This window comes from Glycine soja, chromosome 16 (genome assembly GCF_004193775.1).
Source record: "Glycine soja cultivar W05 chromosome 16, ASM419377v2, whole genome shotgun sequence".
NCBI classification, from domain to species: Eukaryota; Viridiplantae; Streptophyta; class Magnoliopsida; order Fabales; family Fabaceae; genus Glycine; species Glycine soja.
Genome location: NC_041017.1, coordinates 27034191 through 27056217, shown reverse-complemented (window position 1 = coordinate 27056217; position 22027 = coordinate 27034191). Strand labels below are relative to the sequence as shown.

Genomic DNA, 22027 nt, shown 5'->3' with positions numbered 1-22027 from the left:
TTTTATAATAAGATTCAAAAATCAAATCAAATTATAAAAAATATACAATTTTTTAGATTTTTTTAGTTAAATATTTTTATTATTATTTTAAATCAATTTATCGATTTACAAAGAATTTATTTGGAATTTAAAGACCCTTACTAGCATATAACTACCAAGACATTTCAAATAACATGCATGGGTTACTGGGAATGAGACGTTTCAAATAACACACATAAGTTACTAGGCATGCCAATTTTATATAGTCCATTTGATATCTACCTATGAGAGAATAGTCCTACATCTTTGCAAAATGATACCAACTTCTGACAAATGGGTCTTGTTGCTAGAGTCATTATCAATCACGTGTTTGCAGTCCATTAAAGTTTCTCATTAATTACATAGATTCATTCCACTAAATTTTATAAAATTTAAAAACAATTTAATATTTATGAAATAAATTAAATTTAATGTATAATATATTTTTTAAAATATAAAAAAAATCTGTAAAACTACATATATCTAAATCTACAAACAAATATTTATAATAAAATAATTAAAATTTGTATAATTTTATGAAAAAAAATAAAGGAGGAAAGGGTCGTAACCCACTCTTAAATTCCGTAAATTTGTCCCTATCTGTGAATATCAGTATATTTTTTTATATCAAAACTTATGATATTTTCTAAAATTTAAGTTACATAACAATTTGAAAATATCATATAGTTCTTAAAATTTTGAAATTAAAATAACATAATAATTTACCAACACAATTAATATATATTTTTAAAAATTCAGGACACTATAAAGATATGTAGAATAATTTTAAAATTTCAAATTCCTTAGAATAATAAAATAATAATTTATAAATAACAAAATATTTCTAAAAATTAACACGCTACTTCACTTTTCATTAATTAGACACTATTGCTAGTTTGGGGTTATTAGAGCTTTTCAGTGTCTGTCTGGTTTAGGGTTAGGATAAAATTAATTTTGAAAAAGTTGAGTGAGAAGTTGTATTAAAGGTGTGTTTTACATCAGAAAATAGAAAAGTTGATTTTGAAAGGCAAAACAAAGGCTTGAAAGATATTGAAACTTTTAACAAGGCTTTGTTATTTACTCCAATGGAACGAATTGGAGAGGCTCTGACAAGTCTATCTAGGTGGTCGTCGGTGAGTAGGTATCGTGGAAAAGTGGCGTGTGGCAGATGTGGCGGCGCATGCCCTTCTCCCTGAGTCGCCGTGTAAAGGCGCCCCCTTGGCCAACCACCAGCCTCAACCGTGGCAGTGGAAACAAAGCTCTCAAACAAGGTTGAGAAAGACACTTATTTTATTAATATGTTTCACACGAAATTAAATTGATTATTTTATATTTATGTATTTGAAAATATAAAAATATATAATATAAGAAAAATAATATTTTTATTAAAAATGGCATGGTTACATTATGGAGTAACATAGTTTTAAGATTTTTTTAATAAATCTTAAAATGATATATCAAGTCTTTTATTTAATTTACTATTATATTATTATTTATTTTGTTCAATTTATTCTAAAGTATTTATTCAATATAAATATTTATACATAGGGATGACAAGAGAATGTGAAAAGTTTGACTCTCCTTATTTCCTTTCTTGTAAAAGATAGAATAGACAAGCGGACCAAAAATTCATCAAATTTTTAATAATTTTAATTTTATTTATATATTCATAATTTAATTTAATTATATATTTTTCTTATGGAAGAAAATGATTTAGTTTGATTATTATCTATCATTGACAAAATATCATATCATATTAAATATTATATGTAGTTTTTTATTAATATACTAATATTTAGTTTTATTCATTTATAATTTGAGATTTTGTGTGTTTCTTATTTTGTTAAAAATATAAATAATTTAAGTCTATTATTATAAATCAATTACACGTTAATATGCCATTATGAGCTAAAAATCAATTAAATATAAACTTATGAATATAATACATAAAAAAGAAACTAACAACTAATATAATAATACTTTTTAATAAGATTAAACATCTTTATTTAAACAAAAGAAATCTTGAAATAAAATAATAATTTTAATTTAATCATAAAAGTTTAAATAATTTTTAAAAAAAATTATTACATGACTATATATTTTTTATTTATTTTTTAGCCTATTTTAGTTGTGGATCCTGTACCATCCACCTTCGAACCGATCCTGGGAATAATTGTTCGTAATAAAGAAAATGATGAAATAAAGGAAACAAGGAAGAAAATACAAAAAAAAAAAACACTCTTAGAGTGTGTTTGGATAAAAAAATTTTAAATTATGAGAAATTTTAAATTCTAAGAATTTTAAATATTTCAATTGAAATTCTTTTATTTTCAAAATTTTATGTTTGAATAAAAAAAATTAAAATTGTGAGAGTGAAAGAAAATAAATGTAAAGATGAGAAAATATATGATTGGTGTGCTTCCAAAGACAAGAATAATATGCGGCATAGGAAGTCGTAGGAGAATCGCGACAAGATGGCCTACACCACCACACTCGACCACAACATTTAGTCAACGACACAAGGCATGACTCAGTCCCTTCGCGCCGGCGAGCACCTCCGTCGCATGATAGATAGCAACGGCTGCTCCCTTGACTTGCGGATGCATTTCTATGTGTCCCCCTATGCCCACACTCGATCAATGCTCCACGAGTTCAAACGGTGTTTCTTGAAGAAGAGGATCGTCGCCTGAGGGAAGAGTCGCAAGTTCGAGAATAAGATTTCAGAAACTTTCGGGTGGAAGAGAAGATGAAAATTATAAAGAAAATATGCAAATGTTTTAGAAAATTCTTTCGTTAAGAAGAAAATTTCAATTTCTCACCTTTTATAAGGAAATTGAAATTTCACATTTTTAGTTGTTTAAAATCCTATTTTAAAATTCCAAAAATTTAAATTCTTCATAAAAAAATATCAAAACAATGAATTTTAAATTATAAAAATTTAAATTCTTTAATATATTACTTTCATCAATTAAAATTCTTTATTCAAACGCACTCTTAACATATTTTTGGCATGTACAACCGTCTCAATTAACAGTAATGTGAAACATTGTAAAATAAACATTGTTGTCTAACCTTAACTGCAAAGTTATATTTATGTTAATACAGTAAGAACAAGTAATGGGAGATAGATACCTATAGTAATGCCTATTTAAGTTTCGTATTCGTTGGCATGCATCCATTTGGTACATGACCACTTATTACCCTTAATCACTGGACAAGCACCTGAAAATTATCATAAAAATAGATATGCTTGTTAATTTATCTACTCTAAAATCGAAACCTTCTAAACATAGCACAACTAAGAAATAATAAATAAATAAAAAGAGCAACTAACGATGAAGAGTCAATGGGTCTAAAGTTGCATCAGGCTTCATGCTCCAGAAAAGTAAAGCATCACCCATTTTTGGCTTAATTGAAAGTCCTGTTTGTCCACATTCAGAAAGCTCATTCCACCAAGGCACAGAGCTAAAATTTGCATTCGCAATTGGGAACACTGTCTCACCCCCTCCTTCAACATTTGAACTGTATCATTAGAATACAAAAATTGGACTGCATGAGCATTTGTTTTCATATCCAACACAAATTGAGGTTAACAAATAAGAGGCAACTGAAGTCACTTACAGGTACATCAACATTGTTGCTATCCGTTGACCCCCATTCACAAGGCTAAATTCTTCCTCAAAGTAGTCGACATGAGGTTCATAATATTGTCCTACTGCATAACGGATAACATGAAGTGGTTCACCATGCTCTGCATATCGTGGGATACAACTTATATAGTGGTTTTTAAGTGTATAATGAAAAATAACATAGTATCTAAGCATCATCCAAAAGGCAAAGAGAACTAAACAAGTTCCATCTTGTTTGCTTGGTGGAAAATTAGTTTTAAAATATCTCTTATCTTTTGCACTTCATATATAAATGGAGTAAATAGTCAGACAACACGACGGTCCATTGCTTTAAACAAAGCAAAGGCAAAACGTCCAAGAATGACAATGTCTAGGTTTGATACAAATTCAAACATATCTCATTGAAAAAAGAAGCATAATCTAGAATTTTACATATCCATTCAATTAATATTTCAATTTCATAAAGCAAATTAGTAGCTAAAAAAATATTGATCTCATCACTGATGTGATTTCAAGGATTTTTTTTGCATGATTTTTGTTTCCTTTTCATAAAGGGAAGAAAAGCCTAGAAATGCACAAAGAATTTTAAGCCGAATAATGAAGCACATAGACAACTTGAACTCCAAATAATTCACAGAAGTTAGTATCATGCTGACAAAAATATTCATTAAAGACAAATGCATAATTCACAAACTAAAGTGATTGATTGACCATTTAAGCAATTAAAAATATTTTAAATTGCAATCATTAATTTTATGAATTCTAATGTTACCTTAAATATCACCCAATTATTAAGAAATTGTCATCCAATTATATGTTACCTGATTCGTAGCATTTCATATTCCATTTGCATTGCATTTCATTTAGTTTTATTTGTACATTGTGGCGTTTAGGACTTAGTTTTAGTTAATTTCTCTACTTTTCTATCTTTGATGGAATTGGTTGCGCTTTAGGTGTTACTGTATTTTTAGGTACCAATTTCAGAGTAGAAGGCCACTTTTTGCAACTTAGTGAGGCATTTCGAGAAATTGAGATGGATCATTGGAGTTTGTAGATGCCTTGAGAAGTCTTACAATTTTGAGATACAGTTAACACCTATTACTCACATTGTTGGAGTACGCAATATGGATCACAACCGTGACTAGTGCCAAACTTTTATTCTATCCTAATCGTCGGCTTGCGAAAACATGGATCATGGTCGTGAGATATGGATAACAATTGTGACGGGTGACTTACGTGAATTTTAATTATTTTTAAGATTTGTATTTGTATTTAGGCCTGAACATTTTAGCCCATTAACTTTAAATACCCTACTGAACATTAGGATAGATCGAGTTTCACATTGTGATGCTTGATGGCTAGGAAGAGAGCTAGAATCTTGATCCTCTTCATCTTCTGTTTTGTTATCTTCTTGAGTATTCCTTTTTGTTTCTAGGGTTGGGCATAGCGTATGAACATCTGATGAATTAATTTTTTGCTATCCTTGTGTTGTTCTTGTTCTCTTTGATTCCTTTCTATTGCTTTATTTATGTTGAATGAAATTGGCCTGCATTAATCATAGGGATTTGGGGAAGTACTGTGAGAGCTGAACCCATGATTTCGGAACTAAAGGAAGGAACTTAGGTGTAGAACCAGGAGAGTAGATTAAGCTCCTAGAGGAACTTAGGTGTTTACAGGATCTAATTAAACATGGTCTTCATGAGAGTAGGAATCAATTTGGTTAGATACACTGTATGTCCCGAGAAAGAATGAATGTTATCTTAAGTTAATTTATCTTTAATAGGAACTCCCAAGAGTGCAAGGGTAATTTAATTAATTATTATTTTCATAGCATGAAATCCGATCCAAGAAATTTTTAACAACTTGAATTTTAATCGTTATAAATCGCTTTCATTCTCTATTATTGATCTTACATTTCACAATTTCCCACAAGCAATTCTTATTTAAAATATTTTTCATTAATTCATTTTAATTTTATTTAAATTTGTAATTTCACTTAACAAAGTACACTGTCCCTGTGAAAAGAACGATATTGTTACTGAACGATACCGTGCACTAGCAATTTTTCGACATCATTGAAACATAAGAGGGTCTCATACCTTAAATATAAAACTCTTTTGGTGACGTTGCAAATAGTGTAAAAAAATTCTGTATATCAATCAAAGTTAAACTTATTATATTAAATTATTGTATTTTTAATGTAAATATGAAAGTTTAAAAATTTATTCCCTAAAGTATATATTATTCTTAATTTTATTAGGGTTACAACCCAAATTTTATGACTTTTCTAAATCACAAGGGGGAACCAGGGAGGTTCATGAAACTTTGGGTACAGGAGGCAAGGATGGCCTTCTTGGCACTCATTATTTACTTTAATACATAAGTGAAGCAAAAAAAATTAACAAAAGCAATGAATCCTTAGTTTTATCAACAATTAAAACTCGTGAAAAACTGGCAAAAGGCAGAAAGTACATACCTATGGGTATAAAAGTAACATCAGCTATTCTCTTCTCAATATTCCTCACAATTTTATCTTTTCCTCTTTCCACAACATATTCGGTGCTTGTCCGATAGCTGAATGCAAAAGAAAAAAGTAAATATAATTAGATACTTATTTTCAATATTGAATGAACTCAAAGGACACTTGACAGAAAAGTATAAAGGAGGAAATTATCCAACCTGGTTTCTATACCCTCTCCAGATTCATTATCAATAACTAGTGACTTTAGCATGTTTGGTGTGGCCGTATTAATTAGATATTCACATTCCTCCTTGGTCTGTGAAGATTAATCAGCCAAATTTCAGTATTTCAAGATGGAGACACTGAAATATTAGTACTACAATTGAGCACACAGGCCTTAAACACAGTATAACCATTTAGAATAACACCGCGTTTCAATAACTTAGAGAAGTGAGCCTAGGTAGTCCATTTTTTCTAATATTTCCTAAACCATGACTATAAATAAGTAAAAAACTTCACCTTTGGTGATCACGGCGCGGGCTTGCAAGTGGAAAAGGATAAACAGAACATTTGTAATGAAAATTCTTGATGCTTGTTTTGTATAAGAAAAATGTGGGAATGCTCAAAGTGAAACACTATTTGTACTTCACTTCATAATTTTTTTATTACTCCTCCAATACGATAAAAGTGAGTTGGGGGGAGGATAATGCCATATACTCTATCCTGTGGAAGCTCAAAATACCTACAAAAGTCACAATTTTCGTGTGGTGGTTACTCATGGATCAGTTGCCAACCAAGTCCATTTTGATTAAGAGGGATGTCATGTTATCTAACCATGACAGTTTCTGTCCTTTTTGTTTGTACAGGAGGAGAATGCCAACCATGTCTTCTTTTCCTGCCCAAAAATGATGGAGGTTTCATTAGAGTATCGGTTGGAGGTGGTGATTACGGTGATCCCGCCACAAGCTACTCAATATTTTTGGCAACATGCATGCAAAACTGGATAGTCCTATGTTGACCATCGGAGGCTCCTTGTGTGGTGTTCGTGGTATCTTAGAAATCAATGTGTCTTTCATGATAAATCTTTTGATAAGGAAGCTTTGAAGCAACACTATTTATTCACTGTGTGGTCTTGGCTGAAAGGGAAAGATAAATCTTTTTTAATTCGTCTTTTATGCCGTGGAACATCAACCCAGTCTTATGCATGAAAGATAGCTGAGTTGTGTTTCCCAAACTGGTGATTATTGTGGTATACAAATTATATTATTGATGTAAGGGGTGGTTAGTATCTATCTAAGACCGTGCAGGAATGTAGGTGGCACTAAATAGCTACTAACCTCACTTTTGGTGCTGCTTGTTTTTTTTATATGGGTTTGGTACCCCTTTACCTAAATCAATATCATTGCTTATCCCCCCCAAAAAAAAAACTATAAAAAAGTGAGTTTAAAAAGATTTCAAACTCCCTTATTGAGCATCGATAAATAAACACCCAAACCTTCCGTACTATCTGCCATATCACTCCATTTTTACTCTCCTTCACACTTTCCACCTCACAATTTTCTAGAAACTCAGACAAACTAGACCCACATCCCTGCTTAACAAGTCTAACATGTACAAATCCAATGACAAGCACAAGATCATTAACAATGACAAATTCTTGCCTGAGCAAAGTACCTATAGGAACAACCAATCAAAAGCTCTATATATCATTTAGATAACCTCCACATAGACTTCATTATTGTTGTTTTCAGAGCAAAACTTAGGTGCAATTTTTTAAATGTTTTTAGTATTATTTTTCATTTAAAATTAGATTTTCACTTCAATTACATACAATCGAATTTATAAAATTGACTTCTGTTAAAGAGAGAAGAAGAAAGAAAAGAATACCGAATTCAAATCCCTCTCATAAAAAAGTTAATAAATTAATCATTAATATTTATCGATAAAAAAAATATATACTAATCTTTTATACAAACATTTATAATTTATAATGCAATTCTAATCAAAGAACAAACAACGTAAAGTGACAAACTATATCTAATTTTTGTCTTTATTATTATACTTTCTCTTCTAATCTATCGTATCCGTTTTATGGAGATACAAAACCCATTACACCATTGAAATTGGATTACAATTAAAGCTAAATAGGGAGCCACAGGCATGAAAGGAAAAAAAAACTGACCAGAAAGTTATGATAGAGAAAAGCTCTCGGCTCCCAGGACATTACTTCTACCCACCGCTTTACCCGGTTGTTTTCACCTTCGCTGCTGCTTCAGCTCAAAAAGAAATAAAAAAGATCAGAGAAAGCGAACGAAATGGAAGTGAATGAGGCAGAGAGAAACAGAGTTCACATACACGTGAGTGTTGCGAGGGACGGAGTTGAGATCGTTGGGTTTGGAGAGAGCAGAGGAGGAGTTGACATGGGGAGTGGAGAGAATGCGGAGAGCAAGTGGAATGAGAATGAGAAACGAGCACGTCAGAAGCAGCAGCAGCGTCAGCGTCCCCGGCCACGACACCCTCCACCATGATTTCCGAAGCCACACCTGAGACTGCTTCGCTTTCACCATTTGTGTTGGTGATCGTGAAACAATTGTGCAATGCGAGAGGAAGAGAACAATGTTCAACTGGTGAGACTTGAAATTGAATAGAATGAAGGAAACAGAAGAAGAGAAAGACTTTTTTTTATTGGTTTTTGTTTGGCCTCTGTTCTGTGGGCTCTGCTTCCGTTTGCGTGCCTGGTTTTCCTTTTCCTTGTTGGAATATTATTATTAATTGGAAGAATAAACATTTCTACGCTTCGAATGGACCTTTTGTATCAAGACGTACGGGACCCCTTATGTACGCACGGGTCGCTCCGCGGCTATAATTATATTTATGTCGTTATAACACTCAACAATACTATGATGTATAACTAATTGAGAACAAAAATGAATATGAGTAAAAAATTTATGATCAACACATAGTAAAACAACTATTATATAAGAGACGGTTAATTAACAAAGTCATAATGTTCGAGAGATTGTTTGTAACACAAGCACGCCCATAAAATAAAGTGTCAATTTACAAATATTAACAAAAGTTAAAATAATATTAAACTTAATTCATAAATATGATCAAAATAAAACATAGTTAATTATTAGATCAGGGAATTCGAAGACAATTTTCATGCCAACTTTGAAGGATTATGTTTCACAAAAATATTTTCATCCAACTCCAATTTTAGTTGTCTTTCTTTAGTGATTAGACACAATCCGGCATTCTGCAATGTCCTCCAAATTCAAATAAGTCTAGCCTTTGGTTTTCAGAAAATAATACATGATGTTTGGAACATCTTGATATTAAGAATAACTTTATGTGAGAAATAGATGAAATTTAAAACTTGGCAGATAAAGATTGGTTGAATGAATAAGTAAATTGGAAAGTAACTTACCATGCTTGTAGTAAGAGAGAAGCACGTTGAAAGTGACGGGATTTGGCACTTGATGTTATAATGAGTGTCATCTTGCGAATGATTTTGGATGACTATTGCTCTTGAATATGGTCAGAAAGAATACACTCTGACCATCCATAATGGGTTAACGACATTTGATGATCTCCAGTCAGGTGATAGAAATCCATCGGTGCTGTCCACCCTACTACAATGGTTGGGTTGTCTAAATCTTGATTGTAGAGAACGATATGCAAAATTTCATCCTTGTCAAGCAAATGCCAGTAACGGTCAAGCACGTCTTTCCACCTCACAACAAATGACCTATTAACTTCACGGTAAGTCTATATTTGGAATAGGTAAAACATTAGAATGAGAAAAATTGGTTAGTCAGTTGTACAAAATAACTAAAAAATGATATGTTAATTAAATCAAAATGAACATGACCTGACCCTTGGCATTAACAGTGTTTAAAATATCCTCTGATGCAACCGTGACCTTCAGCATGATCTTGGCCATTTTGTAGCACTGTTCGTGTTCTTCATTTGTTAATTATGACAAAATTCACATTCAAGCATGATCTTCGGTATTTATTTAAATAGATTATTATGCAATGATATAACAAAATTAACATTCAATTAGTAGTCATGATGAACACCCGTTCATTCTTAGCGTCACATAAGCATGTACATCACACACCTATTTTGCATGTTCAATGTGGCCAAAGTTATGCATACCATGAATTGAAACATAATGATAACATAACAATGTCAAATGCAATTTAATTAACAATCATAATTTGTTGAAAATGCAATTTCAAATGGTAAAAGAACAATGTGGCCAACTTTCTATTTTCTGTTTCATAGTGTTATGATTATAAAAAATATATGCTCCATTAACTATGAAATGAATGATGGTAGTGCCTTCGTACAATGTATTAGTAGACAATGCTAATACCAATCTGACAAAATAATCTTGTGGCATGATGAAACTCCTTTGATACACAGAGCTATAACTACCTACACAATGTTCATATAAACCAATTGGGTAAAATAGAAACTATTTTTTGACAAACATTGATTTTCTAATAACTGTTAGGCCATTCAATTAGCCTGGCTAACATAATTTGCACTTGGCTACTCCTAATGGTTTTTTTCCTAAATTCAAACGTTGTAAAAATTAGCATGTCTCTATGTCACTGTTCATACCGTTTTCGTTATCGACAATTGGTATTAGGCGATTACCAAAGAAAGTGCATGCAGAGAACATTAATTTTTCTAATAATTGTTAGGCCATTCAATTAGCCTGGCTAACATAATTTGCGCTTGGCTACTCCTAATGGTTTTTTCCTAAATTCAAACTCGGTAAAAATTAGCATGTCTTTGTGTCACTATTCATACCGTTTTCATTATCGACAGTTGGTATTAGGCTATAACCAAAGAAAGCGCATATAGAGAACATTAATCCTAACATAATATTGGGTCTGTGAGTGGCAATACAAATGCATTTAGTATAACGCAGGGGTTTGGACATTCTTACCAGACAGGGTGGCAAGAAGCGTTTCTAGTGCATTGTTGAATCTAATACGTATTATGAATTCGTAAAGTCATTATGAATTTGCAATACGTATGGGTCGATAGCGATTTTGTGCTGATTGGGCATTACATGAGTGTGAAAAAAATAATTTGTACATAAGTTCTGGCAATTTTGGATATTAATATGACAAATTTAGAATTACTTAATAAGGAGCTGCTATGATTTATTTGGAACATTGCTTAATGAAGAGCTTGATATAGAATGGAAATGTGAAAGAGACAAACACATGTAGTCTTAAAATGAAACCAAATAAACCATATCTAAAATCTCATGTTGCAAGGTTAGGATAATCAAGTTGTGACAACTTTTGTATTCAATGAAATTGTGAAAAAAGTATATGTCATTTCAACTGTTAGAACCTTACCAACTATCATACATTTTGTGTAAAAAGTATATGAAACTCATGGATATGAAACTCATGGTTACACAATTATGATGCTCTTACCAACTGTTGAAAAAATGTATTATGATTGAAAATTAAAGGCTGCATCATTACACTGTCATACCATTTAACCACAACAAAGAATTTAATACAAAGTAGACTAAACTTGAGTTATACAACATTTGTTTAAGACACTAACTATAAACATTGCATTAACTATAGATGCATTCAGTGTAAAATTGAAACCTCATGCTTGAACAACATTAATTGATTAAAATATTAGTTCAATTTACTTATTCATGCAACAGTCAAGTATTTATTCAATGAGTAACACTGTCAAATACAATTTTGCACACAGTAACTAAGAAACACATGTAGTTTTAAACTGAAGCTGCAATAAATGAACCATATATAAAGAACTCATGCTGCAAGGTTAGCAAGATGAAGTTGAGGTCAATTTTGTTATGTATCAAATTGTGAAAAAAGTAGATGTCATGAAGCTGTTACATTTCATGATCTGTTAATAACCCTATAGTTAATTGCACATGATGTTAATCTGATTGCTATGGAAATGTATTTATATCAACATAATTGGTCATCATATACACAACAGAGGTATAGCCATGCTAATTTACTGGGTTACATGAAGTTTGTTATGTTCAAATATCACATATGCAAATTGATGATACCTTGTAGATAACATGACTCAAAATTAAAATCAGCACCATTACACAATTATAGCTTTTAACCATAAGAAATGATTTAATACAAACCGAAAAAGAAAGAAACCAACAAAGAATATGGTGCACAGAGCATCAACAGATATATACAAAGAACCTTACCAAGTGAAGTCAATTTCTTCAAGCAACACGGGTGGACAACCTCTATACAGCGGAGAATGAAAATGCAGGATTTTGGTTAGGTTGTGAAACATGCAACTGAAATGCAGAAATGAGAAATTCCTTACCAACTTAAGTGATAAACTAAAACATTTCATGAGAGAGTCTAAGTATAAAGATTGCTTGAGGTATAGATGCATTTAGTGTAAAACTAAAACCTGTTGGTTGAATGATGTTGCTGCATCAAAACATTAGTTGATTTTAATTAGTTACACAACAGTGATGTTTTAATTCAATTAGGAACAACAAACTCTTACCCACAACAGAGTAATTTAATACAAAGTACACTACACTTGAGTTACACAACATCTGTTTAAGACACTAACTATAATCATTGCATTAAGTATAGATGCATTCAATGTAAAATTGAAACCTCATGTTTGATAAGCATTTATTCATGAAAATATCAGTTCAATTTACATATTCATGCAGCAATCAAGTATTTATTTAATGAGTAACACTAACGATACAATTTTGCACACAGTAACTAAGAAACACATGTATTCCTGATGTCTTCAATGAATGTAGAAACTTTGGTGTAATTGCTTCAAAAGATTCAATTGTTGCAGCATTTGTCATGTCAATTGAGTCACAGCTGAAATACTCCTTTTCTTCACCTGGGATAATGTTTAAGATATAGTCATTGATTTGGTCTACAACCTCATTTGTTGCAGCAAGTATAACTCTGGATTTGAGAAATTCCTCATCTTTATACTTCTTCTAGATATCTAGGTAGGTATGGTTTACAATTTCTTCAATAGGATTGGTGAAGCTTGTTATTAAAAGATCAGGTGGAATTTCTATCTCATAACAACCATCATCACCTTTGCCTAGTTTCCCATCACCAACATCTATCAGCCACTGGGAAAAGCTCTTGATTTCTTGTGCATTTGTCAATGTGAGGTTCGACTGCAAACACATATTTTTTGTCAGCTTCAAGACAGTATAGTAGTCCTACAGGTATGAGGAATCTATAGTAGCATGCACTATGTCTAAACTACTTCCTCTAGGAATGACAAGAAGAATTTTCCTGAAATCACCTCGAAATACTACAACTTTTCCTCCAAATGGAACATTGTTAGAATTAGACATACACATGATGTCATTCAATGTCTTATCTAATGCCTCAAAATAATACCTATGAGTCATATGAGCCTCATCCCATATAATCAATTTTGTTGCCTTTAACAATTCAGCCTGTTCTATACCTAGGTATATATTACACGTTCAGTTTCGTAATGTAGGCACAGGAATAACAAATTTTGAATGTGCAGTTCTGCCATTTGGTAATAACAACGAGGCTATCCCACTTGATGCAACAAGTAACATAATATCACCTTTTGAATGTAGTGTTGTCTTCCACATAAAGGTCTTCCCAGTACCTTCATAGCCATACAGGAAAAACATTCCACCAGTGCCTCTATTGACAACATTAATGATAGTATCAAAGATATGCTTCTGTTCATCTGTATTTGCATATGAAAAAAGAAAGGTAGCTACTACATGAGCCATCATTGTTTATATTGTATTAATACTACATAGTCAATTAAAAAGTACACCAGTATTTGCTAACCTGTTAGAGAAGAAAAGTATGTTTCAAGATTTGTAACTCTTTAGTTTCCAGCTGCAAATCTTTGGACACAAAAAAGAAATAGAGTATTTAAGTTCTGAACAATAATTGTAACTAAAAAAAGAAGTCATGGTTTAATATATGTTATCGGGTATGTTTCTTATCCTTCTCTGCTAATGAAGGATACCATCAATTAGGCACTCCCTTGTTTCAGACCATACATGATTTGGTCTCTCAATGTTGTTTGATAACAACATTGTTACAAAGAGTCTTCAAGGAATTGGCCAAAATCCCAATGGAATGCTTCTCTTAAAGCCTCAATATAATCCTTATCATCAACCAAGAAACCCATAGCAAAGCAAGCTTCTCTAAATGTAGAATACAATTGACCATTGATTGTACAAATTTGTTCATAAGTTATTGGTCCTTTAACCATAGTCAACATTATCCTAAGATAATACAATCCTCCAGTACTTGGAGGCACCCATTTAAGCCTTCCAATTGTATAACCTCCTTTACATGGCTTTCAACATCTTTTATTGGCAATGTATGTAAATTTTGTTATGAATTGCAGATTTGTAAGATGTTTTGCTTGCTGGAAAATGCCATTAGCTTGCAGCCAAGAGTTAAACATGGACTTTTTAACAATTGGCTTGGATAGCAAGGCATCAATGTCATCACTATCTTCAAATATGACTGAATTCTCACCAGGCAAATAAAAGTACAACCTTTCAACAGCAGGTGATCTCTTGTGAATCTGGAATGAAAATATTCTCCAGCAAGCTTCACAAGGAGAAATATATCTACCATCAAGATAATGCTTAATTTCATTAACAGATTGTTCAGTTGTTCCATCTTCATTTTCAACAGGCACAAGAGCTGCGGTTATGCGATCATAACCTTTATTAATGTACTTCAATAAATACTTGATAAACATTGATTGATGGCACCATTCTATGTTGAGGTGAGCCTGATATTTCAACAACAGGTATGGATTGTAAGGTACCACGTATCTATTGTCTAGTGCTACACCATTTCTGTCAATATATTTACCATCATTACGCCTTTTATAAATAGGATAGTCGTCTTGGTTAACAATAGTCTCAGCTTGCTATTTTTTGGGAAATATCTAGAACACTTTCCATCTTTCATGCATGATGACTGCCTTTTTGCATTACCACATGGACCATGCATCATATGTTTCTTGACACACTCATAGAGTTGTGGTTGTTCAATAGAATCTGGTATCTCAACTGATATGATACGATCAATATCTACAGGAGATGGATACTTACTGCCAGCATCCAGAAACAACAAGATATGAGCATATGGCAAACCTTTCTATTGGAATTCAATTGTGTAAATATCTGCAATTGGAAGATGGATAGGTTAATCAAAAGTATACATGCAATGATCAGTTTAGCACTAAGAGCATTAAGAATGGATAACTTACATGCAAGCATATTTCCTAAAACTTTTCTGTCATTTCAGTTGGACATTAATTGTTCTAGCTTCAGTTTAAAAACTCTTGTTAGAATGTTTGGCTGATCTTATGCAGATAAATTAAGAGCTGAAATAGATCGTTGAATCTCAAGCCAGTATGAATTGCAAGTGAATGTTAAGAAAAAATCTGGAAATCCAATAGTGCTACAAATGGTCATTCTGTCAAAGTACAATTGATCCATGTATCTACGTCTACCAACAAAAGATGAAGCCAAGACAATACGCTTTCCACAATTGGCATGCTAATTTTCAATTGGGTGTTGTGAGTTTTTTAGAGTATTATATTGAACACAATGTAGCTGCTACTGATAGGTTTTGGTAAACAATAATTGTTCTGCTTCCATCATTTTATAACCATCAACAATGAATTGCTGAAACAATCTTCTAGACCTCAGTAAAGTTTGTGCTTCATCTTTTTTAGAATGCAACCTAAAACACAAGAACTCTTTGATAGTTAGTCTGTTTCTCTTCCTTTCATAAGAATCATCCATATCTCTATGATTGATATCATTACGGTACCAATCTTCACCATAAGGAAACAATAGAGGATATTGCAATCCAAGATAACCTGGATGAAGCTCATTGATTCTTTGTGATCGTCCACTTTGCTTTTCAAGTATTATGTCTCGATTTATAGGTTGATTTGCAACACCAACAATACTTGTAATCACCTCTAAAACTGTGGGCAAATTATAAATCCTTCCATCCTTTTTCCTGTCTGCAATCAATTGTAGGTTAAGATTCTCTGTCTAATAGTTATCATATCTTTCTTTCGCCATCCTAAAAGACTTAGCAAAGTGTCATACCCTAATTTCGTCTGGGGATTATCATTCATGGATATTTTGATTCTCGCTAGCCGAATTGAGTTGTTCGACACCAATTACTGCGCAAAACGAAAGATCATTCGATGTTTTGGTCAAGGATGCAGAAAATACCCAAGGGGAGGGACAAAAAGGTCATTTCAGGCATTTTTCTGGGCCCTGGCTCACCCAAGCTACTCTTTGGCTCGCCCGGGCCCCCAAATAACTTAGGGCTGAAGTAACCAGCTTGCATGAACGAGCAAGGTTACTTCAGAGTGAAGCATCAACTCGCTTGGGCAAGCTCCAAGTCCACCAAGTCTCCCTTTTTGCTATAAATAGGCGTGAGGGAGGCTGAGTAAAGGGTTCCAAGGTTTAACATTGAAGGATATTGAGAGGAGAGGGAAAGAAGAGAAAACAAGGCTGAGGCGCTACCGAATTGCAACCGTAATCGACTTCTACATCATTCTTCATTCGGTGTTCTTCGTTCGTCATTCAGTTAGTATTTGTTTTAAGGATTTGGATACAGTCTATGCACCCTTAGGGGTCCTTGTTGTTGCTTTGCGCACCTTCATCTCATTCTTCTACCATTAGTAATATCTTTTCTTCTTGTAAAGTAAATTTCAACTGATCATTTGTGCTATAAATTTTCTTTCAAAGGGATTGAAAGTTAATGAACAAAACCAAGATAAAATCAACACATTACTGACTTTTTCTCCATTAAAGTCACTTGAGATCGTTTCAAGGTTCAACGCCTTAATGACTCTCTCCTCTTTTCAAATTTAAAAGATCATTTCAAGGTCCAACGCCTTAATGATTCTCTCTACTTTTCAAAATTTAAAACATTGTTTCAAGATCGAATGCCTTAAACGACTTTTGTTCGCAATTAAAATCAATCTTTCAAAAAACATAAAATCAATTTAACACACAAACTTTCAAACTTAAAGAACTACATAGGTCTGAATTCCTCATCGCACCTGAGGATACATAGAAGCAAGGGCAACACCCTTGCTGACCTTAAAAAATATAAAAAGGGAAAATACACAATTTTGAAATCATGTTTTGCACACTCGATTAAAGGTTGTTGTCCCTTGTGATGGGCGCGTGGGGTGCTAATACCTTTCCTATGCCTAAATAACTCCCGAACCCTCATTTTCAAAATTCGCATACCTTTGTCTTTTTTGTTTTTCGAACGTTTTCCTTGGATAAACGTTGGTGGAAACTACCACGCGTTTTTCTTTTTGGAAGATGCTCCTTTGGCTTTTCGCCTCATACTCCCGTCGAAGGGTAGGTTGCGACACAAAGACATTGTATTCATCAAGCATATCTTTTAACTTCGACACAAGCTCTAAATCAAGTAGATTTTGCCTTGCACAACTAAAAAAAATGTCATCAGTAATATAAACTAAATAATTTGGTCCATCATTTACCTGTGTGACAACTGAATAAAAAATGGCATTTAGCCATTCAAAGCAAACAAAGTCAAAAAAACACAGTTTACCTACTTGCACCAATTCTGTTTTCAATTTCATTTTTTGTATCATATATATACAGTTGGGAAAATTGTGGTGGTTTCCCAGCCATTGGTAACATGCTTCCAATCAAATGGCATGATTGTCCATGAATTTTGTAAATTGTTGGACCTTTTCCTTTGAGCAGACTTGTATATATCTTAGCCCCAGGAGAGTGAAATGTAAACATCATATTATAAGCCCTGATATATTGTTGGTAATTTCTATTTTTGTGTGATTCATCATCACATAGTAGTTGTTGCAAAAGCATTGGAGGATTCTTGAGAAAAGGAAGTTGTAAATTTCCCATGTTGCAACAAAGACTATATTTGGGATTAGTTTGCTTTCTATTTTTCCTCGTCCTTTCTTGATACCACATAGCAACTTGGCAATATGGACATATTTGAGAAGGGTCGCCTAGATTAACATATCCTACAAAATAAATGTTATTTAGGTTAACATAGATTACATTATGGTTAAATTTCACTAAACCAATGCTATCAGTAAAACCTATGCTAATGTCATCAACAGTATTATCAACACAATCTGATAGTTCATTCTCATAATCTGGTACAACATCATCTATTTTTGCATAACCACAAACAGCTACACCAATATCCGTATTACTTTATGTGCAATTCATTTGATATAGTATTTCAAATTATTGTCACATGCATCTTCTGCATTCTTATGTAAACATGATTCATTAGTATGATGAAGTGAATTATTTGCGTGTTGAGCTCCAAAGGAATGATCAAGGATTTCATTATCCATGTGTCCAGTAGAGGCTGAAGATGCAGCCACAAAGTCATCGTACAAATTACTATGAATGCTAAATATGTTATTGATAGTTTTCCACTCTCTGGTTGACACATGTTGACTGATTGGCTGAGAATTAGTGGTATCTGCTAATGCCATTTGAAAAGTTTGTTAACTGCTGCCACTTGTTCCAGTTGCATTAATAGTTCCTGTGACATTCATAATAAAAGCTCAGTGTTCACAACATATGTAGTAATACACCTTATAACAACAGTACAACTTGAGGATATTAGTGTACAAACGTAGAACCTATATTTTCATTGAATATGTGTGCCTTTTTGGCTTTATTATTCTGACTTCTTCATATATGTTTTCCTTGCAATATTAGCTTTCTTTTTAATCTTGCAGATTTAGCATAACCTATTGTGATAGAACCCTCTTCTTCCATGAATGGTTAACTAAAAATGAAAGTGCTTGAATAATGGCCTGAAGATATCTTAGCACAATATGATAAAATGAAAATGTTAATTCATATTTGAAGATTGCCAAATTTTCTCGAAGTTATATTGCTTTAAGAATGAACTGAAGATATGATATTCAAAATCACGGTTACATCAACTCTAACTCACCTAGTAGTTGTGACATACTGATTTTAAAAAAAATTGGTGGGAAAAATGATAATGACATGGACTAATTATATAATATTTTAGCCTAAAAATTTGGCAGCAAAAAGATATCACATGTTAGCCTAAAATGAAATGATTTGTGTGTAGAATGAAAGGTATGAATTAAGTATGTTTACCTGGGAATCAGTGGAACACTGACTTCAATTTTGTAATGCCTTGTGTCATTATATTCTACCAATCGATGCCCATTTTCTATTTCCCATCGAGGCATATTATCCATGAATCCAGATTTTGGCCCAAACTACACACAAATCTTCCTTTACAGTGAAAAACACCATATGTATATATTAGTGAAGACCACAATAATAACTTCAACAATCCAACTAAATGGTTATATATGAAAGATTAAAAACACTTACCATCCAAATAAGTGCAAATCTGCAATCCTTTTATGGGCATTAAGAATTAGGAATTTGAAATAAACATCTTTTGGAATTGGTCCAAGATTAATCACATACACTTTTTCAGGCCTGACTTTATTATAGAACATGTAATTTTAATCTTACACAAATGCATCTTTCACCAATGACAAAAGCAATACACATTTGGCGAAAATTGCAACTGTAGTAGATACACATTAAACGAATGTATACCTTATTGCAAAATTGGACATGGTTGGTAAGTTTGGATTCAATATTATGATGCTCACATTAGGCACCGTTTCAATATACATTTCACATGTTTCATTAGAACGACATTCCACATTAATAAATTTACAAATGTATGTTGTATCATCAAGCGAGAATGACATTCAACATTAATATTAATGCCTACCATGAGTCAATGCAACACATACTTGCAGTTTGCTATGTTGAATTTCCAAGAAATGAGCATCAACATTGCCATCTCTCACTAAGTCTATTATAACTTTGACATATTCATAACAAAAAACACATTCAATAGTATGCCTGCACAATAATACAAAATTGAACATTAGACACTATGTATTAAAAGAATGTAATTTGAAGAAAAGTGAATCATACTCTCCATCAGTGATGTGAGCAAATATCCTTTGAATAATGGTGCCATTTTTTAGAAAGTTTTGCACTGATGATATTGCTGAAATCCACTCAGCTATGTCTTCATTACATAAAATACCCAACAAATGTTATCACAAACTTTCTCATAACATTATAACCAAATAAATCCTATTAGAATAACACAACTACTATACCTATGCAATATGCAGGAATTTCGGATGATTTACTAGACTTCTAATGGAAGTGGTTTCAAGCAACATAGTTGATTCAATGTTTCAGGTCCCATTGATGTAACAACAGAGAATCTTGTTATTTCAAGCATATGTTCATGATTTGCCAAGCATAAATGAGCACAGTTCCTTAGTACACTAACATTGTGCAAGATATAGAGCTTTTCTTCTTCCATATTTAAACTAAGGAGATTCCAAATATCTTCTCTTACAAATGTTTCAATCAATTCACCCTTAAATAATATAAAAATTGAACATTCTGTAAGGCAAACAAATTTTTCCATAGGTATTGTTCAAATAAGATGTAAACAAAATAAGTTGATACCTGGCTATCAAACAAAACCACTAACGTTGTAAATTGTTTTCCATATCTTATTCACTTGAGCCTTCACAGCCCAATAGGTATTAGAAGGAGCAATAGACTTCATTGGGATTAGCATGTATCCTAAAATTGTCATCACCTTAGCACAACCGTATCACGAACATAGGTGTCTTGGGTTTGTAATGAAATCAACTGCTATTATTGGCAATGTATGAGAAAATGACCTCTGCTCTGTTCTTGCTGCAATTCAATTTCCTTCGGCCAAACACTGTCTAATGCCGATATTGTTAACCTGTCATTTCATGTGCACAAAAATTAGTAGGCTCTAGTATTAGCAATTGTGTGCAATCTACACCCATTTGGATAAAAGATCTTCGTCTGCAAGAGGGTTCTAAACCATCACGTCTATCACACTATTAGAAAATACACTTTCAACATCGGTTATTTACGACATTCTACATTGGTTTTAAAACCAATGTTAAAAGTACCGATGTTGAATGTATTATTGTTAACATCGATTTTTAAAAACCGATGTTAACATAAAAATGCTAACATTAGTTTTCTAAATAACCGATGTTATATATAAAGAACTACAACAAAATAAGTGTATACATGATGAACGTTGACATCGGTTTCGATATAAAACCGATGTTAACTAATAGATTAACATCGGTTTTCTAGAAAAACCGATACCGATGTGAACGTCCATCATCTATATACTTATTTTGCTGTAGTTAGTTATATATAACATCGGTTATTTATAAATAATTGATGTTAACGTTTGTATATTAACATTGGTTATGTATAAATAACCGATGTTATTAGAAATAACGAACATCGGTTTATTGAATAATCGATGTTAAGGTGTATGTTGACATCGTTTTTTCTAAATAATAGATGTTGTTTACTATATTAACATCGGTTTTTATTAATAACCGATGTTGTTTTCAAGTTTTTTATATATAAACTTTTTGTTTTTACAATAAACCCAAAATTGTACCTGTAAAATGCAATTTCAAACCCAATTCACAGCAAATAAACATTTTATTCTGCTTTCAAGCAATTTTAATCACAATAAACAATGAATAATTGATTTATTATTAACAACTATCAACAAATGAATTCGATATTCTAATAACATAGGAAATGGCAAAAATGTTAAACCAAAGTAAACTAAGCTAAACTTAATGTCCCTAAATCCTAGCTCTGAGCTCTAACTCGGAGATAATATTGTGCCCACTGGATCTGAAGTGCCTT

The 22027-nt window shown here is 32.4% G+C and overlaps 1 protein-coding gene across 3 annotated transcripts; it reads right to left on the bottom strand.

The window, feature by feature from the left end:
* Positions 1 to 2412: 2412 nt before the first annotated feature.
* On the bottom strand, positions 2413 to 8798 carry LOC114390128 (probable prolyl 4-hydroxylase 10). Of its 3 annotated transcripts, XM_028350811.1 has the most exons (8): positions 8464 to 8798; positions 8291 to 8378; positions 6327 to 6424; positions 6124 to 6221; positions 3640 to 3769; positions 3353 to 3540; positions 3151 to 3240; positions 2413 to 2704 (listed from the first exon to the last, which is right to left on the bottom strand). In XM_028350811.1, the coding sequence occupies exons 1-7, from the start codon at positions 8673 to 8675 to the stop codon at positions 3167 to 3169; spliced, it is 888 nt and encodes a 295-aa protein (XP_028206612.1). In that variant the 5' UTR covers positions 8676 to 8798; the 3' UTR covers positions 2413 to 2704; positions 3151 to 3166. The 3 variants fall into 3 exon arrangements, with proteins under 3 accessions (XP_028206612.1, XP_028206613.1, XP_028206611.1); XM_028350812.1 differs by lacking the exon at positions 2413 to 2704 and having other exon boundaries at positions 2983 to 3240; positions 8291 to 8375; positions 8464 to 8791; XM_028350810.1 differs by lacking the exon at positions 2413 to 2704 and having other exon boundaries at positions 3068 to 3240.
* Between the last annotated feature and the right edge of the window lie 13229 nt (positions 8799 to 22027).

What these genes read in the sequence shown, in the direction of transcription:
- LOC114390128 (XM_028350811.1), bottom strand. Translation starts at nt 8,675, where the DNA reads ATGGTGAAAGCGAAGCAGTCTCAGGTGTGGCTTCGGAAATCATGGTGG. An exon ending in GTCCCTCGCAACACTCACGT is followed by an intron (nt 8,379 to 8,463) that starts GTATGTGAACTC and finishes TTTGAGCTGAAG; the next exon opens with CAGCAGCGAAGGTGAAAACA. An exon ending in AGACCCATTGACTCTTCATC is followed by an intron (nt 3,241 to 3,352) that starts GTTAGTTGCTCT and finishes GATAATTTTCAG; the next exon opens with GTGCTTGTCCAGTGATTAAG.